We start from the raw sequence: 13979 nt of genomic DNA, 5'->3' as shown, positions 1-13979 counted from the left end.
CTGTTGTTCTGTGTGATTTTGCTTCTGTTATGCTGTCACGCTGCACTGAAACTTTGACAATTACGTATGAAGTATCAAATCTTTGAATTGTATCTGTTTTTAATTTCCTCTTTACTGCTATCATACTCTTTCTATGCATATAGGTATTGAGCCATTCAAAGAAATGGAGAGCTGGTTGTAGGAATTTGTTTATAAAGTGCTACACAATGTAAAATCGGAATTCTTGTTTGTTTACGTTTCAAACTAGCGCAGTCTTTGTTTTCACCCTCAGTATGTTTCGTTTTATTTTATGTAGACTGTTAGTATTGGTGGCAAATATCATGTTAACGTGTAACGGTAATTTATTGATGCATTTGTCACAGCTGACTATGGGATATTAGTGATGTCTCAATACAGGCCTTCGTGAAACGAGATTTTGTAAACACAATCCAATATGGCGGAAACCGCACTTAGGTGTTCGTGTGAGTATAGTTTCGAAAGCATCCCAACCGATTCTAGGTTCATCGGTTGTGTTTCAGATTTATCATTGGAAACAACTTGAAAAACTGATATCAGTGATCGTTAGCATGTTATTTTTAAATCAAATAATGACAGTAATTATCCGATTTCCACATTTGAAATCATACCGTACACCAAATAATGCTGTGAATCATGATCTCAAAATTTCCCAGGCTTATTAGTTAGCGTGTTTTACTTGCTGTACCATAGTCGTTGACGCCATCTGTGTACCAGTAGTGTTTACGACTTCATAAAGCGACAGGTCAATCGGGGTCCTAAATTTGGGGCTGTTTACGACATAGTGTAAATGTACGAGGTCTTTGTGAAACGGGGTAAAAAAGTAAGAGGTAGTCTATGACCTGCTTTACGAGGTCGGACCGGTAAGAAGGCTTTGTGAAACGGGCCCCAGGAGGTTGCAACTTACTTTGGTTGCGCCTTACTGGCCAACAAGACATTGGTTTACAGCATTCATAGAGGAGTTAGGACAGCCAACACTACAACTACCAGATTGGAAATTTTTTTTTTTTCCATCTGCACACGAAACAGGCACACAGAACGCATCTGCGTTCTGACTTAACATGTGGAACGTATTAAAAATCTGTTTAAAATACAGAGGATACTCGACTAACGCAGTGAAAGCAGTTACCTTAGCTTTATGTAAATTCACTTGCACCCTTTATGATGAAAAGTGGAAGCAGTTTGAGACATACACCAAGAAGAAAGGCTTCACAGCGATGAAGACAACATATCCACAGATAGCAGAATATTTATGTCACCTACGATAGTCCAGAGGTCTGATAGGCTACATACAATATCTACATACTTTGCAGCTCTCAGCTCAGTGGTCACCATGGAAACGGGGACCAAGCTGACTAAAATACCTGAACAACTTGCCTTGTAACACTCCTTCAAGTTGGAAGATCAACAACGTAGATTTAGAGCTCCAGCATGGGATCTAAATATTGTACTTCAACATCTTATCGTTATGTCCAGTTAGAGCTTTGAAGATATAGGTCGCACATATACAACGGTTCAAGCGTCTTTTTATCCCTATATCCACTGAGACACCTACGGAAGTATCCCGCAACACTATCTCAGTGTGGATCAGTTCCTTGTTCAAAAGCCTGTTAAATCTTAACGGACCGTTAACTATTCCTTAACAGAACGTTAACGTCAAGACAGTGAAAGCCTGTTGCTGAAAGCTCTGTTAAGGACATATATGTCCCTGTGGCATCCACAGCCCGTTAGAAACATGTTAACTTAACGTCATGAGAGGGGGTACATTACCTCACAAACATTACCATTAGCATTAGTTCAAGACGTACCTGCATGGTGACAAAATGGCATTTATTGTCCAACCTAATGCAGCATTCATGAACATTAGATCAGAAAGAAAACCTAAGGAGTTCAGAAATTTTGTTGTTGATTTTAATGAAGATGAATTACACCAAAGACACAGATTTCAGAAAGATTCCATTGACTACATAATATTGTTGGTTCGTGATGATGTGGAAAGAGACACTAGGAGAAACCATGCTCTCACTGTAGAGATGCAGGTGCTAGTCACCTTGAGACTCTTGGCCACCGGTAGTTTCCTACAGGTTGTGGGAGACACAGTTGGCCTTGACCAGAGTACAGTTTCGAGGACAGTTGATCGAGTATGCGATGCTCTTGTTCGAAAGCGATATCAGTTCATCAAGTGGCCAAGCGTACAAGAGAAAGACAGGATCAAAAAGGGTTTTTTGGAGATGGGAGGTTTCCCTAATGTCATCGGTTGCATTGATGGTACCCATGTCCTGATTCAAACACTCACTCAAGATGAGCCTGCTTATGTCAACCGTAAAGGCTGGCATAGCGTAAACGTGCAAGCTGTGTGTGACGATAAAGGTACGAAAACAACACTTATAAGCTATCCAACTTACTTGCAATATTTACTTCTTTCAAAATGTGGCAAATCGTGCAGATTTATCCCAGCAATGTACATGATTGAAAACTGTGTCTTCCGTTTGAAAGGTAAACAGAATATGAGAGTGAGCTCCCTTGGTATAGTCTGTTTGGTAAAAGTTGATTTACTGCAAATGATAAATGTGTAGGTGGACAAATATTTTTATGAATTTGAAATTATTTCTTCCCTCTTATATATACACAACTTGATATTTCTTTCCTGATATATACATATTTTCTTAACAGGAAATATAACCAGCTTGTGTGCCAGCTGGTCAGGCTCCACCCATGACAGTCACATATTTAGAACATCCAATCTGAGACAACACTTGGAAGCCAATCACAGAAGAATTTCAGATGGGTTTGCCCTTGGAGATAGTGGATATGCATGCCAGTAAATTTTCATATGTTAGAGTATAAACTTGCAGTTTAAATCTAATGTGTTGAAAAGTCTGAATTCCAGCTATCAGCTAGTACTTATTGCTCATCAAGGCCAAAGTAGTTTACCATACATCTGAATTATAATGTGGTATGTTTCGAATGCAGAGAAATGTTCTTATTTGTATGTCACATTATTCAACTTTGTCCAATGAAAACTTCCTTAATGCTGATGTTTTGTTTGCAGACAATACTTACTCACTACCTACCTTCACCCACTTGGGCAACATCAAGAGAAATATAATGACAGATTGGCCGTTTAAAGAGAAGGTTTCATGTTCTTCATTCTGAGGTATTAACATGTATATGCGTTTCCTTGCAATAGGCTTAAATTAAGGATAGTACGAAAGGAAATCTATTGTTTTATTAAGACATATATGACAAATCACTTATATATTTATGTGATAAGATTTACTAAATATACTAAATGTCTGATTAGGTATGTGACGTTTAATTTAGCTAATAATGTACTGTGCCTTTGTTTTTTTCTTTAGATCCGTATGAACCCTGGAAAGGTCTGCAAAGTCATACTGACATGTGCAATATTGCACAACATAGCCATCCTTCGTAATGACGTTCTAGATATCGATGAAGCCCATGTGAGACAGGAACAGCCACTGATAGATCTACAGAGGAAGGAATGATGGCAAGGCCATCAGGGATCATATAGCAAATACTTTCTTTGCTAACTAGGTAAGTAAAGGTTTCTTGTGTTTTTTTATTATGATCTGTATGCTTAAAAAACAAACATGTTTAACTATGTTCAAGATTACTTGTGTATTAATTTATGGGACTATGTCAAGAATGTGGTTAGAAACAAGCACAGATGTTACATATGTATAGAACAAAAATGTTATTGTTTGTAATATTAACAGAACCAAAATCATAGTGGCACATGATATAGTCAGTGTGACCTTATCCCAAAGGTGTAATTTAACTGGATTGTCTCTGATTAAAAACAATAATCAGAAAAGCATGAATTATAACATTTGGCACACCAGCTAAGTGTATTCATAAATGAGAAACAGGTCAATTATAACACATATATATTTCATTAAATGATATTGAGGATTATTGAAATTAGATATGAGTGAGGAGAGAATTTAATTAGACTTACTATTTAATTCAATTAATCATTATGAATAAACTACTATATTGACAATGTCAGAATTAATCATGACATGCTTCATGGAGCATAGACATCAGAAGCTGTGTAGAATTAAGGTTTATGTCCAAATCATTTTGAGCCATGAATTTTTGTAGCAGTTCAATCTGTAGCTTCAACCTCTGCTTTTCTAGCATCAAGTTTTCTTTTTTCAGACTCTGATTTTCCCTCTCTCCTGCTAAGACCAGGTACTGCATATGGACTACATCATCATGACTGCATTTCGTCTTCCTGGTTTTCCTTGAATTCTTCTCAGTCCGTACCTCGTCTTCATGGCATGATGATGGAACTTTGGAAGATTCGATAGACATATCCACTGATGATTCTGGTGCTTCAGCGCAGCATTCAGGATCAGTTGGAATGCTTTGCAGGCTATTCGTAGGAAATGATACCAAATCCAATGCTTCCATATCCGCCATATTGACTGTTTCTGTAATTGACAAGCATTACAGTGTATCACATGTAAATATACTAATATATGTCTCAAAAGTATGTTGCATGTAACTCATTTATGACTCTATGGAATAGGCTTGGAAAATATGTGAACATGTAGTGTAGTAACATGTATTTTATATGGCTAGGGAACTATATTTTATGTCAACTGCTTCCTATTGAAAATTGAATACCTAACTTTTTTTTTGTAATAATTTTCTTATAAAGAATTCTTAAACTACGCTAACATCTGTTGTTTTCATTCATTATTTTCTGTTTTTATAATCAACAATTAAAAACTACTTTTTACTATATTAAGATATTTACTTTCAAATGGAATTAAGTCATACAGGATACATAATATATCTGTTATAGATTTTTTTTATTTATGTGTGTGTGTGTGTGTGTGTGTGTGTGGAGAAACCTCCAAATTTGATCACATACCAAAACAAAACACCCTATTTATTTCTATTTTCTTTTCTTTTCACCGCGACTGCGGTGCGCAAGCAGTGCCATGTTAAAGAAAAAAAATAGCAATCATATTTTTTGGTAAAATGAGATGACTGCTGGTGACAGGCTATCTAAAAATAGTATCACACGCTCGCTACAAAGCGAAAAGTAAGGCTCTTCCAGAAAACTCTGTTGACAACCTATACAAATCCCTAAGTGTGGCGACAGCTTTGCCGTTTTAAAAAGACTATGGAATCAAAGCTACATCTGAAGAAAAGACGTGATGATTTCGTGTACAATATATGACTACATAATTTATCATTCAAGGTTAGTGAATTTAAAAAAAGTTACGGACATTAACGATGAAAATTATGTTTTTGACTTGCTTCATTGACAATACCGTACATCGGGATATCTCAACACTTCTTAACTTTTTTAATAACCTGCAGGGTATGAAGTATTAAGTCATTTCTTTTTTTGTAATGAACATGTGGGAGGCTAAAAATTATATACATTTAGTGCTATGTAAAGTTTTCTGAAACAGGCTAGCTATAGTCTGAATGGATAATTGAGGTTCAATGGTGGCGCTGGGTGTCACTTCCTCTTCCTCTCAAAACATTGTTATGGCCGCAACATTAAGAATTTGGAATAAGCTAATACTTTACCACAAAATAACATGAATTGGTAAGTTGATTTAAAGCCGCGTTTACATGACACCTGTTTGCCCCCGGGGTATTTTACCTCCCGGGGGTTAATTTACCCCCAGGGGCAAAGGGGCAAAAGGATTTGCGTTTACATGGGTTTTAAGACAGGGGTGGGTATTCATCATTCTCATTTCAATCTGACCATGGACAGGTACAGGCGGCTGTCAAGGAAAAGGAGAAGAAACAGATTTTTGCAAGTTATGGTGTTATGTGTGACATCCACATTATACAGAGAGCGAAGTGTATGGGAACGAGGAAGATGTCGACATTGGTGGGAAGTGACCGTACAAGCATTTGATGATACTCGGTGGAGAGAGAACTTCTGTATGTCAAAAGCAATGTTCAATCTTCTCTGTCAAAAACTTAGACGACATCTTGAAAAGCAGTCCAGAATTCGCCAAACTATCTGTCTTGAACACAGAGTCGCAGTTGCAGTATATTTTCTCGCTACAACAGGAGAATATCGCACCATTGCCAATCTCTTTGGAATACACAAGTCCACTGTCTGCTGCATCGTGCATGAGGTGTGTAATGCCATTTACACATACATATTTCCGGCTGTGGTCAAGTTCCCTGAAGGCGAAGAACTTAAAAGGGTTATTTCAGGATTCCAAAAGAAATGGAACTTTCCAAACTGTGGAGGTGCTATTGATGCAACGCACATTCCAATTGTGGCCCCTCAGCAATTCCACTCTGATTATGTGAATAGAAAAGGCTTCTACTCAATTATCATGCAAGCTGTTTGTGATGATAAGTACAGATTCACTGATGTCTGCATAGGGTGGCCAGGTCGAGTTCACGATGCAAGGGTGTTCTCAAACTCTAAACTCAGGGCTTTGGTAGATGGTGGTGAGATATTACCGCAGACAGCAGAGATGATGGTCAGTGTAGGTCTGACTGATCAGAAAGTGGATATGCCCGTTGTCATCATCGCAGACCCTGCATACCCTATGTGTCCTTGGTTACTGAAACCATATAGTAACAGAGGGGCTCTGACAGAGGAACAATCTTACTTCAACTACAGACTCAGCAGTGCACGCATGACTATTGAAAACACATTTGGTCGCTTCAAGGGGCGATGGAGACGTTTATCTAAGCGCATTGATGTGGATGTGGAATTTGTGCCAGTACTCACTGCAGCTTCAGTTGCCTTGCACAACATGTGTGAGAATGAGCATGAGTTGTTCGACCCAGACTGGCTGCAGGAGGTAGATGCTGAAACAGGAGAGTGCGGACACCAAGTTCATCCAGATCCAGTCACTGGGTCAGCTCTTCGAGAAGCACTGACTGCACAATTTGCCAGTGAAAGACAATGAAAATTTTTGGATGAACATTTGAAACAGTGATTACTCTATCCATGTTTATTAAATGAACAAATAAGTTGTAATCAAGACATTTCTTTATTTGAAGCTCTTCAAGTGAATAACATGACTTCAGAACAAGAGTTTTGTTTTGCAAACATCATTAAATTAAAGAAATAAACTGCTGCTGCAAACAGAACACTCTTTGTTTAACTTTAAAGTAAAAAAAACGCCCGTCATAAAGTTTTAAAAAAGACTGCTGCCATCAGTTATATAGATAGTGTGTTCTCAGTTCAATCCAACAGTGGATAAGTAAAGATGACATTCGCAGTTTGAAATCTAGGAATTCCTTGTTAACCAGAATTTAATCTAAAGCTGAAATCAACAAAATGCTTCATTTGAAGCTTTGAACAATATGTCGTTTGTAAACAAGTGTTAAGTTGCAGTAGGAACAAAAAGAAACAAAATCTAACTTCCATAGACAGGTTACACATTTAGCAGTTTTCTAAAAAATCAGTCAGTGAGCACGTGTATCACATGTTATGAAAACTGCTTCCATCAGTGTTGTGGGTAACACCGCCAGGGCTTCTCCTGGGACCATGAATGGGGGGTATTTCTACCTCTGAGTAATCTGAGACGCCTGGTTGAGTTGCAGTGCTTGTGCTGGGTACTGGCTGCTTGTAGTCATCAAAGCCCTGATTGTAAGATGGCACTGGGTAGACGGAACCTTGACCTGAAAGCATAGGTGCCTGCAGAGGAAACTGTGGTCTGCTGCTCATGATCAGTTGGAGCATTCGCAGTTGGTGGTCTCTGTCTGCTGTTCGCTGTTTCTCCTCTCTGTCAAGTTTCTTCAGTTCAAACTCTCTCCTGTGAGCCTCGTCGTGTATTTTCTTCATTTCAAGTTCAATCCTCTTCTTTTCTAATTCAATTTGACTTGCTTCAATACTTTCATTTGACTTACTGAATCTGTCCATTACACTCTCCAAAGAAGCTTGAAAGCGGCTTTTTCTTTGTTTTCCCTTCTGCTTTGATGCTTTAGTTTCGATTATTGCCTTTTCTTTTGCTTGTGGTTCAGCATACGATGTACCATCTTTGTTTTCGGTTTGTGAGACATCTGTATCCAAATCCTCACCCTCAAGCAGAGGTATGACATCCTCCATCTCCTCTTCAGCAAGATCATCAGCAGCAGCTTCAGAGTTTTCTGCATCTGATATTGGTGGCTCAAGACTCTGGATTGCCTTTCCAGGAGATGTGGCTGGCCTCATCTCCAGTATTTCATTCATTTCCTTGAAGAATTTACACATTCTGCGTGATTGCCCACTTTTCTTCAATGCATCTCGGCATTGTCTGTACGACTTTTTGAGAGTTTTCATCCTTTCCTTACACTGAGATCTGGTTTTCTCATAGCCCATGTCATGTAAAGCATTGCTGATTGTTGTATATACAGCATTGTCTGTTTTCGAAGGACTGTCCAGATGGGATTGTGCTTTCAAATCACCCCAGATACTTAGAAGGCACTTTGTGCTATCATCGCACCATGAATTACCTCGCGAACACTTCTTCTTTGGTGGCATTTTCACTTCTTCAAAGTGGACAAGACTGTTGCTAATGATGCAGCCGATTGGATAAGTGCTAAAAATAGATTTCCAAGAAAAAAGAGTCCATTTTCTTTGCAGGGGTGTTACATTTTTATCATTTACCCCCTGTAAAAATATATAAAAAGCGTTTACATGACACGTTTGCCCCTGGGGGTAAATATACCCATGGGGTAAACAGATTTGCCCTACCTCATGACTTGGGGCAAACTTTGCCCCAATACCCCCTCGGGGGTAAATATTTACCCCCTTTATGCACCGTTTACATGACGAAATTTGCCTCCAGGAGGCATATTCGCCCCTGGGGGTATTTTACCCCAGGGGGTAAACGGTGCATGTAAACACGGCTTAGAAGTTATTTGAGGTTTGTATGGATGTTTTGGTACACAGCGTAGAAATGCAGTGAAACTGTTTAACTTCGATTAAACTTGAACGCGCGAAACAATCAACATCGATTTTGCACATTCCATGCTAGGAAAATCAAACACTTTACAGTTAAAACATTGTCTTCTTCGAGAATTTACCATCACGCCAGCATCTAATTATGTCTAAGCCTCTTGTTTCTTACCACATGAGCTTATTTCAGTGTCCATCCCTCCAGGAACGCCACTGATTGAGGCTGTGTCCTTCATTGCCTCGATTATCGTTTTGGTAGTCTGGCTCATCTCTGGAGGCGGGGGTCCACCCCCTGTCTTCCTTTGCAGCATTCGATACTCTATAAAGGTCTTTTTAGCTTTTTGTGCCATATTTCCCCATTTCTTTTTCACCTGCTCTACATCACGACAGCAGAGGCCTTGGTTGTTGACTGCATCAGTTATTCTCGGCCAGATGGCAGCCTTGGCCTTATTCGTGACTTCATTACTGAATTTTTTACTTAAAATTGTAGCATGTTCCTGATACATTTAATAATATCTTCTTCTTCGATGCTGAAATTTTTTCTTCTTTTCCTTCTCTTACTGTCAGAGAGACTACAGAAACGATAATCAAGGCAATGATGGACACAGCCTCATTCAGTGGCGTTCCTGGAGGGATGGACACTGAAATAAGCTCAGACAGACAGACAGACAGACAGACAGGTTTTATTCAGTAGTGAAGGACCAGTGGCCCATAGTACAGTTAATTTTTCTTTTTAACAAATATTGGTCACGTGACACGAAATTATGATTTTACATGTAATTTAAGGATGGATATCAAATGTTTTATAAAAATGGCAGCTGATGTGGTAAGGAACGAAAAGCCTAAACATAATTAGATGCTAGCGTAGTGATGAATTCTTGCAAATGACAATGATTTTAACTGTAAAGTGTTTGATTTTCGTAGCATGGAATGTGCAAACCGATGCTGATTGTTTAGCGCGTTCAAATTTATTCCAAGTTGATAACAGGTTCACCACATTCCTATGTTATGTTCAAAAATATCCATACAAACCTCAAACAACTCCTAAGAAATCAACTTAACAATTCATGTTATTTTGTGGTAAAGTACAGTGTTCCCAGAAATTATTGAGAAAATCTTTGTTTTTTTTCTAATGATGCTAAGATTGGAAAAAGGGCTTTCACTATGCACTAAGCATACTAAATAAGGGAGACAACTCTTAAAGGCTTAGAAGGCAGCTCATTATGTCAAGAGTTATCTCCCTTGTCTGAGCAGACGGCTTCCTCTGTTGACATGGCAGAATTTGCAGCAAGAGAGAAAAGAAAGCTCATTCTAGATGATTTTGAAAGGGGTGAGGCTGATGCTAAAGTGTTAGCTTGTAGACATGGTATTCCTCTGTCTACAGTATACAGAACTTTGAAGAATATTCAAACAGGAACTGGGATAGAGCACAAAGCAGGGGCAGGTCGGCCTAGGAAATTCAGTGTTGTGGAGTACCGAAGACTTGGGCAGATTGTGAGTAGGGGCAAATTGAAAAGTGTTGAGAACATCAGAAATGAAATGATTAGCAGAGGAAGTCCTCAGGTATGCAATGAAACAGTTAGGCAGGAATTACAGAGACTTAATTGGGTGAAAAAACGTGGAATTCCCTCGCCGTTGATGAAAGATGCACAAAAGGAAAAACGTTTAAACTGGTGTCGGGTTCATGAAAATCAAAATTGGGATAATGTTTTCTTTTCGGATGAAAGTTCTGTTTGGCTTTTCCCTAATTATGTGAAAATTTGGACCAAAGATACTGTCAAACCTATCTACCAGCGACCAAAACATAGCTCGAAGTTTCACATGTGGGGTGGCATATCGGCTCGCGGAGTGATGCCATTGTGTGTTTTCACGGGAAACTTGACAAAAGAAAGATACGCTGACATTATAAATGGTCACCTTCTTCCGACAGCACAAACATTGTATGAAGATGATTGGATTTTCCAGCATGAAAATGACCAAAAACACACTGCGCGCTACACAAAACAGTGGTTGTCGGGCGAAAATGTTCAAGTTTTAGACTGGCCCAGTTACAGCCCAGACCTAAACCCAATTGAGAATGTGTGGGGAGTCATGAAGGACAGAATAAACCAAAAGGGACTGAGAAATATTGAAGATATGAGGGCCGAGGTGGTCCAATATTGGGATACCCTGTCACACGATTACCTACAAACTTTGATGGGTAGTGTGCCTAGGCGTATTCAGGCATGCATTGCTGAGCGAGGAGGTCTAACAAAGTACTAAAACAAGACTGAGACTGTAAAAGGATGATGTTTTAACATGTTTATGTAAGTAAAACGCCAGAAGTTAATAAACGTAATGAGTTACATGACGCAACATGATTCTCAATAATTTCTGGGAATACTATATTAGCTTATTTCAAATTCTAAAAGTAGCGTCCATGACAATGTTAAGAAAGGAAGAGGAAGTGACACTCAGCGACACCGTTGAACCTCAATTATCCATTCAGACTTAAGCTAGCCTGTTGCTAGTGCTTATCATCCAGAGTCATAGGGAGCTATAGAGAGGTTTCATCAAACTTGGAAGAATGTTATCAAGACTTATTGTTTTGAGACAGAGAAAGATTGGCATGTTGCTGTGCATTTGTTGTTGTTTGCTGTCAGGGAGTCAGAGTGTGCGTGGGCCACTGAAACATTCAAAAGAACAATGGCTGAATGACAGCCGTGAAAACAGTATGTGTCTACATTTCGGGATAGACTTTCAAAAGCAAGTGAAGTGGCAAGACCAAACTTGAACATTTCACAAGCTAAAATGAAATAAAACTATGACAGAAAGTCAAAAGAGAGAAATTTCACTTGTGGCGAGAAAGTGTTAGTTTTACTTCCCATTCCTGGTCAACTGAGATCAAGATATCAAGGTGCATGTGTTGTTGAGATATCATGACAGGTTAGAAACCAAACAGGTCCATTGTATTGCCACACTCTCCCCAGTTACTGATTGTACTAAAGACAATGTTGAGCATGTTGACAACATTGATGATGGCGTTAGCAGTGTGAAATTTGATGAACTTAGTGATAATGTTTCACCAAAGTTGAGAAATTCTGATGTGTTAGCTCACCTTGTTGAGAAACTATCACATTTGTCCCCTGCTCAGAAAGTTCAGATGTCAGATTCCTGAGTTCTCTCACTTATTTCCTGATGTGCCTGGTCGAACTGATGTAGTAGTAATAAGAATGACAGTCTGGGACCACTTTGAAAAAAAGCCAGCTGAAAAGCTTCATTTGTGAATTAAAGCTTTTGTCAGGCTCTTTGACCTCACCATTACTGTATAGACCACAGTTGGATGTGCAGTTAATCTCACCCTGGTCACTATGACCGTGAAATGGCACTTTTATGGTCATGACAGTGAAAATCAATTTTTTACTAGAAAAGATTAAAAGGGTCCATTTGTAGTGTAACAGTCCTCCAAAGGAGAATTTTTGTTCTTTTTCTATTTTTCTTTGGCACATTTTCTCCCAAGGAACACTGTGTCGGTGCCTTCTCTCACAGTGTGAGTGCCCCAGCTCAGCTAGGCCCTTTTCAGAGACCTAACTGATATGATCGTGATCTCTTGCTCACGAAATTGTAGAAGGGCGTCATGAAAATGTGCAAGGAATCCTGCTGAGGCAATGGCGGGATACGAACTCACAGCTGCGCAACTTTACACGATAAGCTTGCACCTCAACCGATTGAACTACTCTGGACCGAGAGCAATAATCTCAATAACGGGTCTATCCTAGAGGAGACATATTGATTTCTAACTTACTTTGCGTGGGCGGCAATATTGTGTGATATGGCACGATCAATAATTGCTGTCTGACGAAACCTCTCCCTGGTCCGTCTTCAGTGATTTCAGTCTGATAGCGTCGACTGGCCTCTTATCAAGTAGTCTCATTATTTCATAATTCATTGCGTCCCACGCTACCCATTCAGTCGATCGTTTACCCAAGGTTGGCCATCTCCCTCGAGTTCTGATGCCTGAAGTCTCTGGTGGCCAGCTTTCGCAGGTCCTTGTTCATTCTCACGTAGGGCTCCATCCAGGGGCTTTCATCGAACTTCAGTATTCTATGCACATTAGTCAGCTTCATGCCCAGCAATAAATTCAGCTGAAAATTACAATAGTGAACGACGTAGTTGGTCTTATTCATCAAATTCAGCACCAGTTTTTCAACGTTTGCTGGCCGCCCATCCCCCAGCAAGTTATGTTGGTACTTGGATATCAAATCGGGGTTAACCCTCAAATGTTCAGGAGCCAGGGGATAGCTGTTGTGAGAATCGTGTAACTCCTTGGGTATTCCAAGTCCACATCGAGGATATAGCCATTGTTTGAATCCGGCGGTATCTCCGGGCTGTCTCCCCAGGACGCCGTTCGAATCCCCCCGGTCGGTAGATGCTGACTCATTGCCCAGCCGTACAAGTTACAGGCATTGAGTTAGAGTAGGTATTTGGTAGGTTTATCAGAGTCGTAGCCTTCCACATATTTGTTAAGGGCATGGGAGTAGCGTTTGGAGGCCATGGAAATAACACCGTGTAACCTTTTCTCGATAAACAGATGCATATCATAATCAGTTAACAGTTCTAATTTCACACCAGTCATTTTCAGTAGGGCATCCCATGAAAGACCAGATGATGAATAATACCATGCCGAATCCAAATTATATTGCTTCAAACACATTCTCCTGTATATCTCGAGTAAATCAGCCAACAATAACATGTCCGTTTTCAAATATAAATTGTGGTAATCACCCAAATTCTTACAGCCCAGTTTATTCCACATGTTGATCGCGTGTGAGTAATCGTCTTGCGAGACAGATGTGTCAGACAGCTTGCTGAAAAATCAGTCAATGGGAGGTAATTGTGTCTCGGCGAACTATAATAAAATATAATAAAGACAGTCGCCGGGTTTCTGTTATGGTTTGTGACAATGCATAACTTATTTATGTTGGGTTGAAACGCAATTTCGCACCCAAATGATGTAAGGCAAACAACCTTATCATCATCTTTTGGGCCCATATCCATTTTTATTTGAAATTTTAAG

General features: G+C 39.5%; 2 protein-coding genes and 1 long non-coding RNA gene across 3 annotated transcripts in view; all 3 read left to right on the top strand.

Annotated features, from left to right (window-relative positions):
- LOC137258076 (paramyosin-like) overlaps window positions 1–13979 on the top strand; it is a 258586-nt gene that overhangs the window by 10156 nt on the left and 234451 nt on the right. The gene's annotated exons all lie outside the window — the stretch shown is intronic.
- On the top strand, window positions 2481–3557 carry LOC137258170 (uncharacterized). The gene is made up of 3 exons (XR_010954615.1): window positions 2481–2836; window positions 3068–3172; window positions 3375–3557. It is a non-coding gene; the product is annotated as an uncharacterized lncRNA (long non-coding RNA).
- Window positions 5970–6947, top strand: LOC137258605 (uncharacterized). The gene has a single exon (XM_067796309.1). The coding sequence runs from the start codon at window positions 5970–5972 to the stop codon at window positions 6945–6947; it is 978 nt and encodes a 325-aa protein (XP_067652410.1).

Source organism: Haliotis asinina, chromosome 12 (genome assembly GCF_037392515.1).
Source record: "Haliotis asinina isolate JCU_RB_2024 chromosome 12, JCU_Hal_asi_v2, whole genome shotgun sequence".
Lineage (NCBI taxonomy): Eukaryota > Metazoa > Mollusca > Gastropoda > Lepetellida > Haliotidae > Haliotis > Haliotis asinina.
The sequence above is the reverse complement of the archived record's forward strand: the minus strand, read 5'-3'. Positions and strand labels throughout refer to the sequence as shown.

Coding starts and splice junctions, on each gene's coding strand:
- LOC137258605 (XM_067796309.1), top strand. CDS start 5,970: ATGTTCAATCTTCTCTGTCAAAAACTTAGACGACATCTTGAAAAGCAG.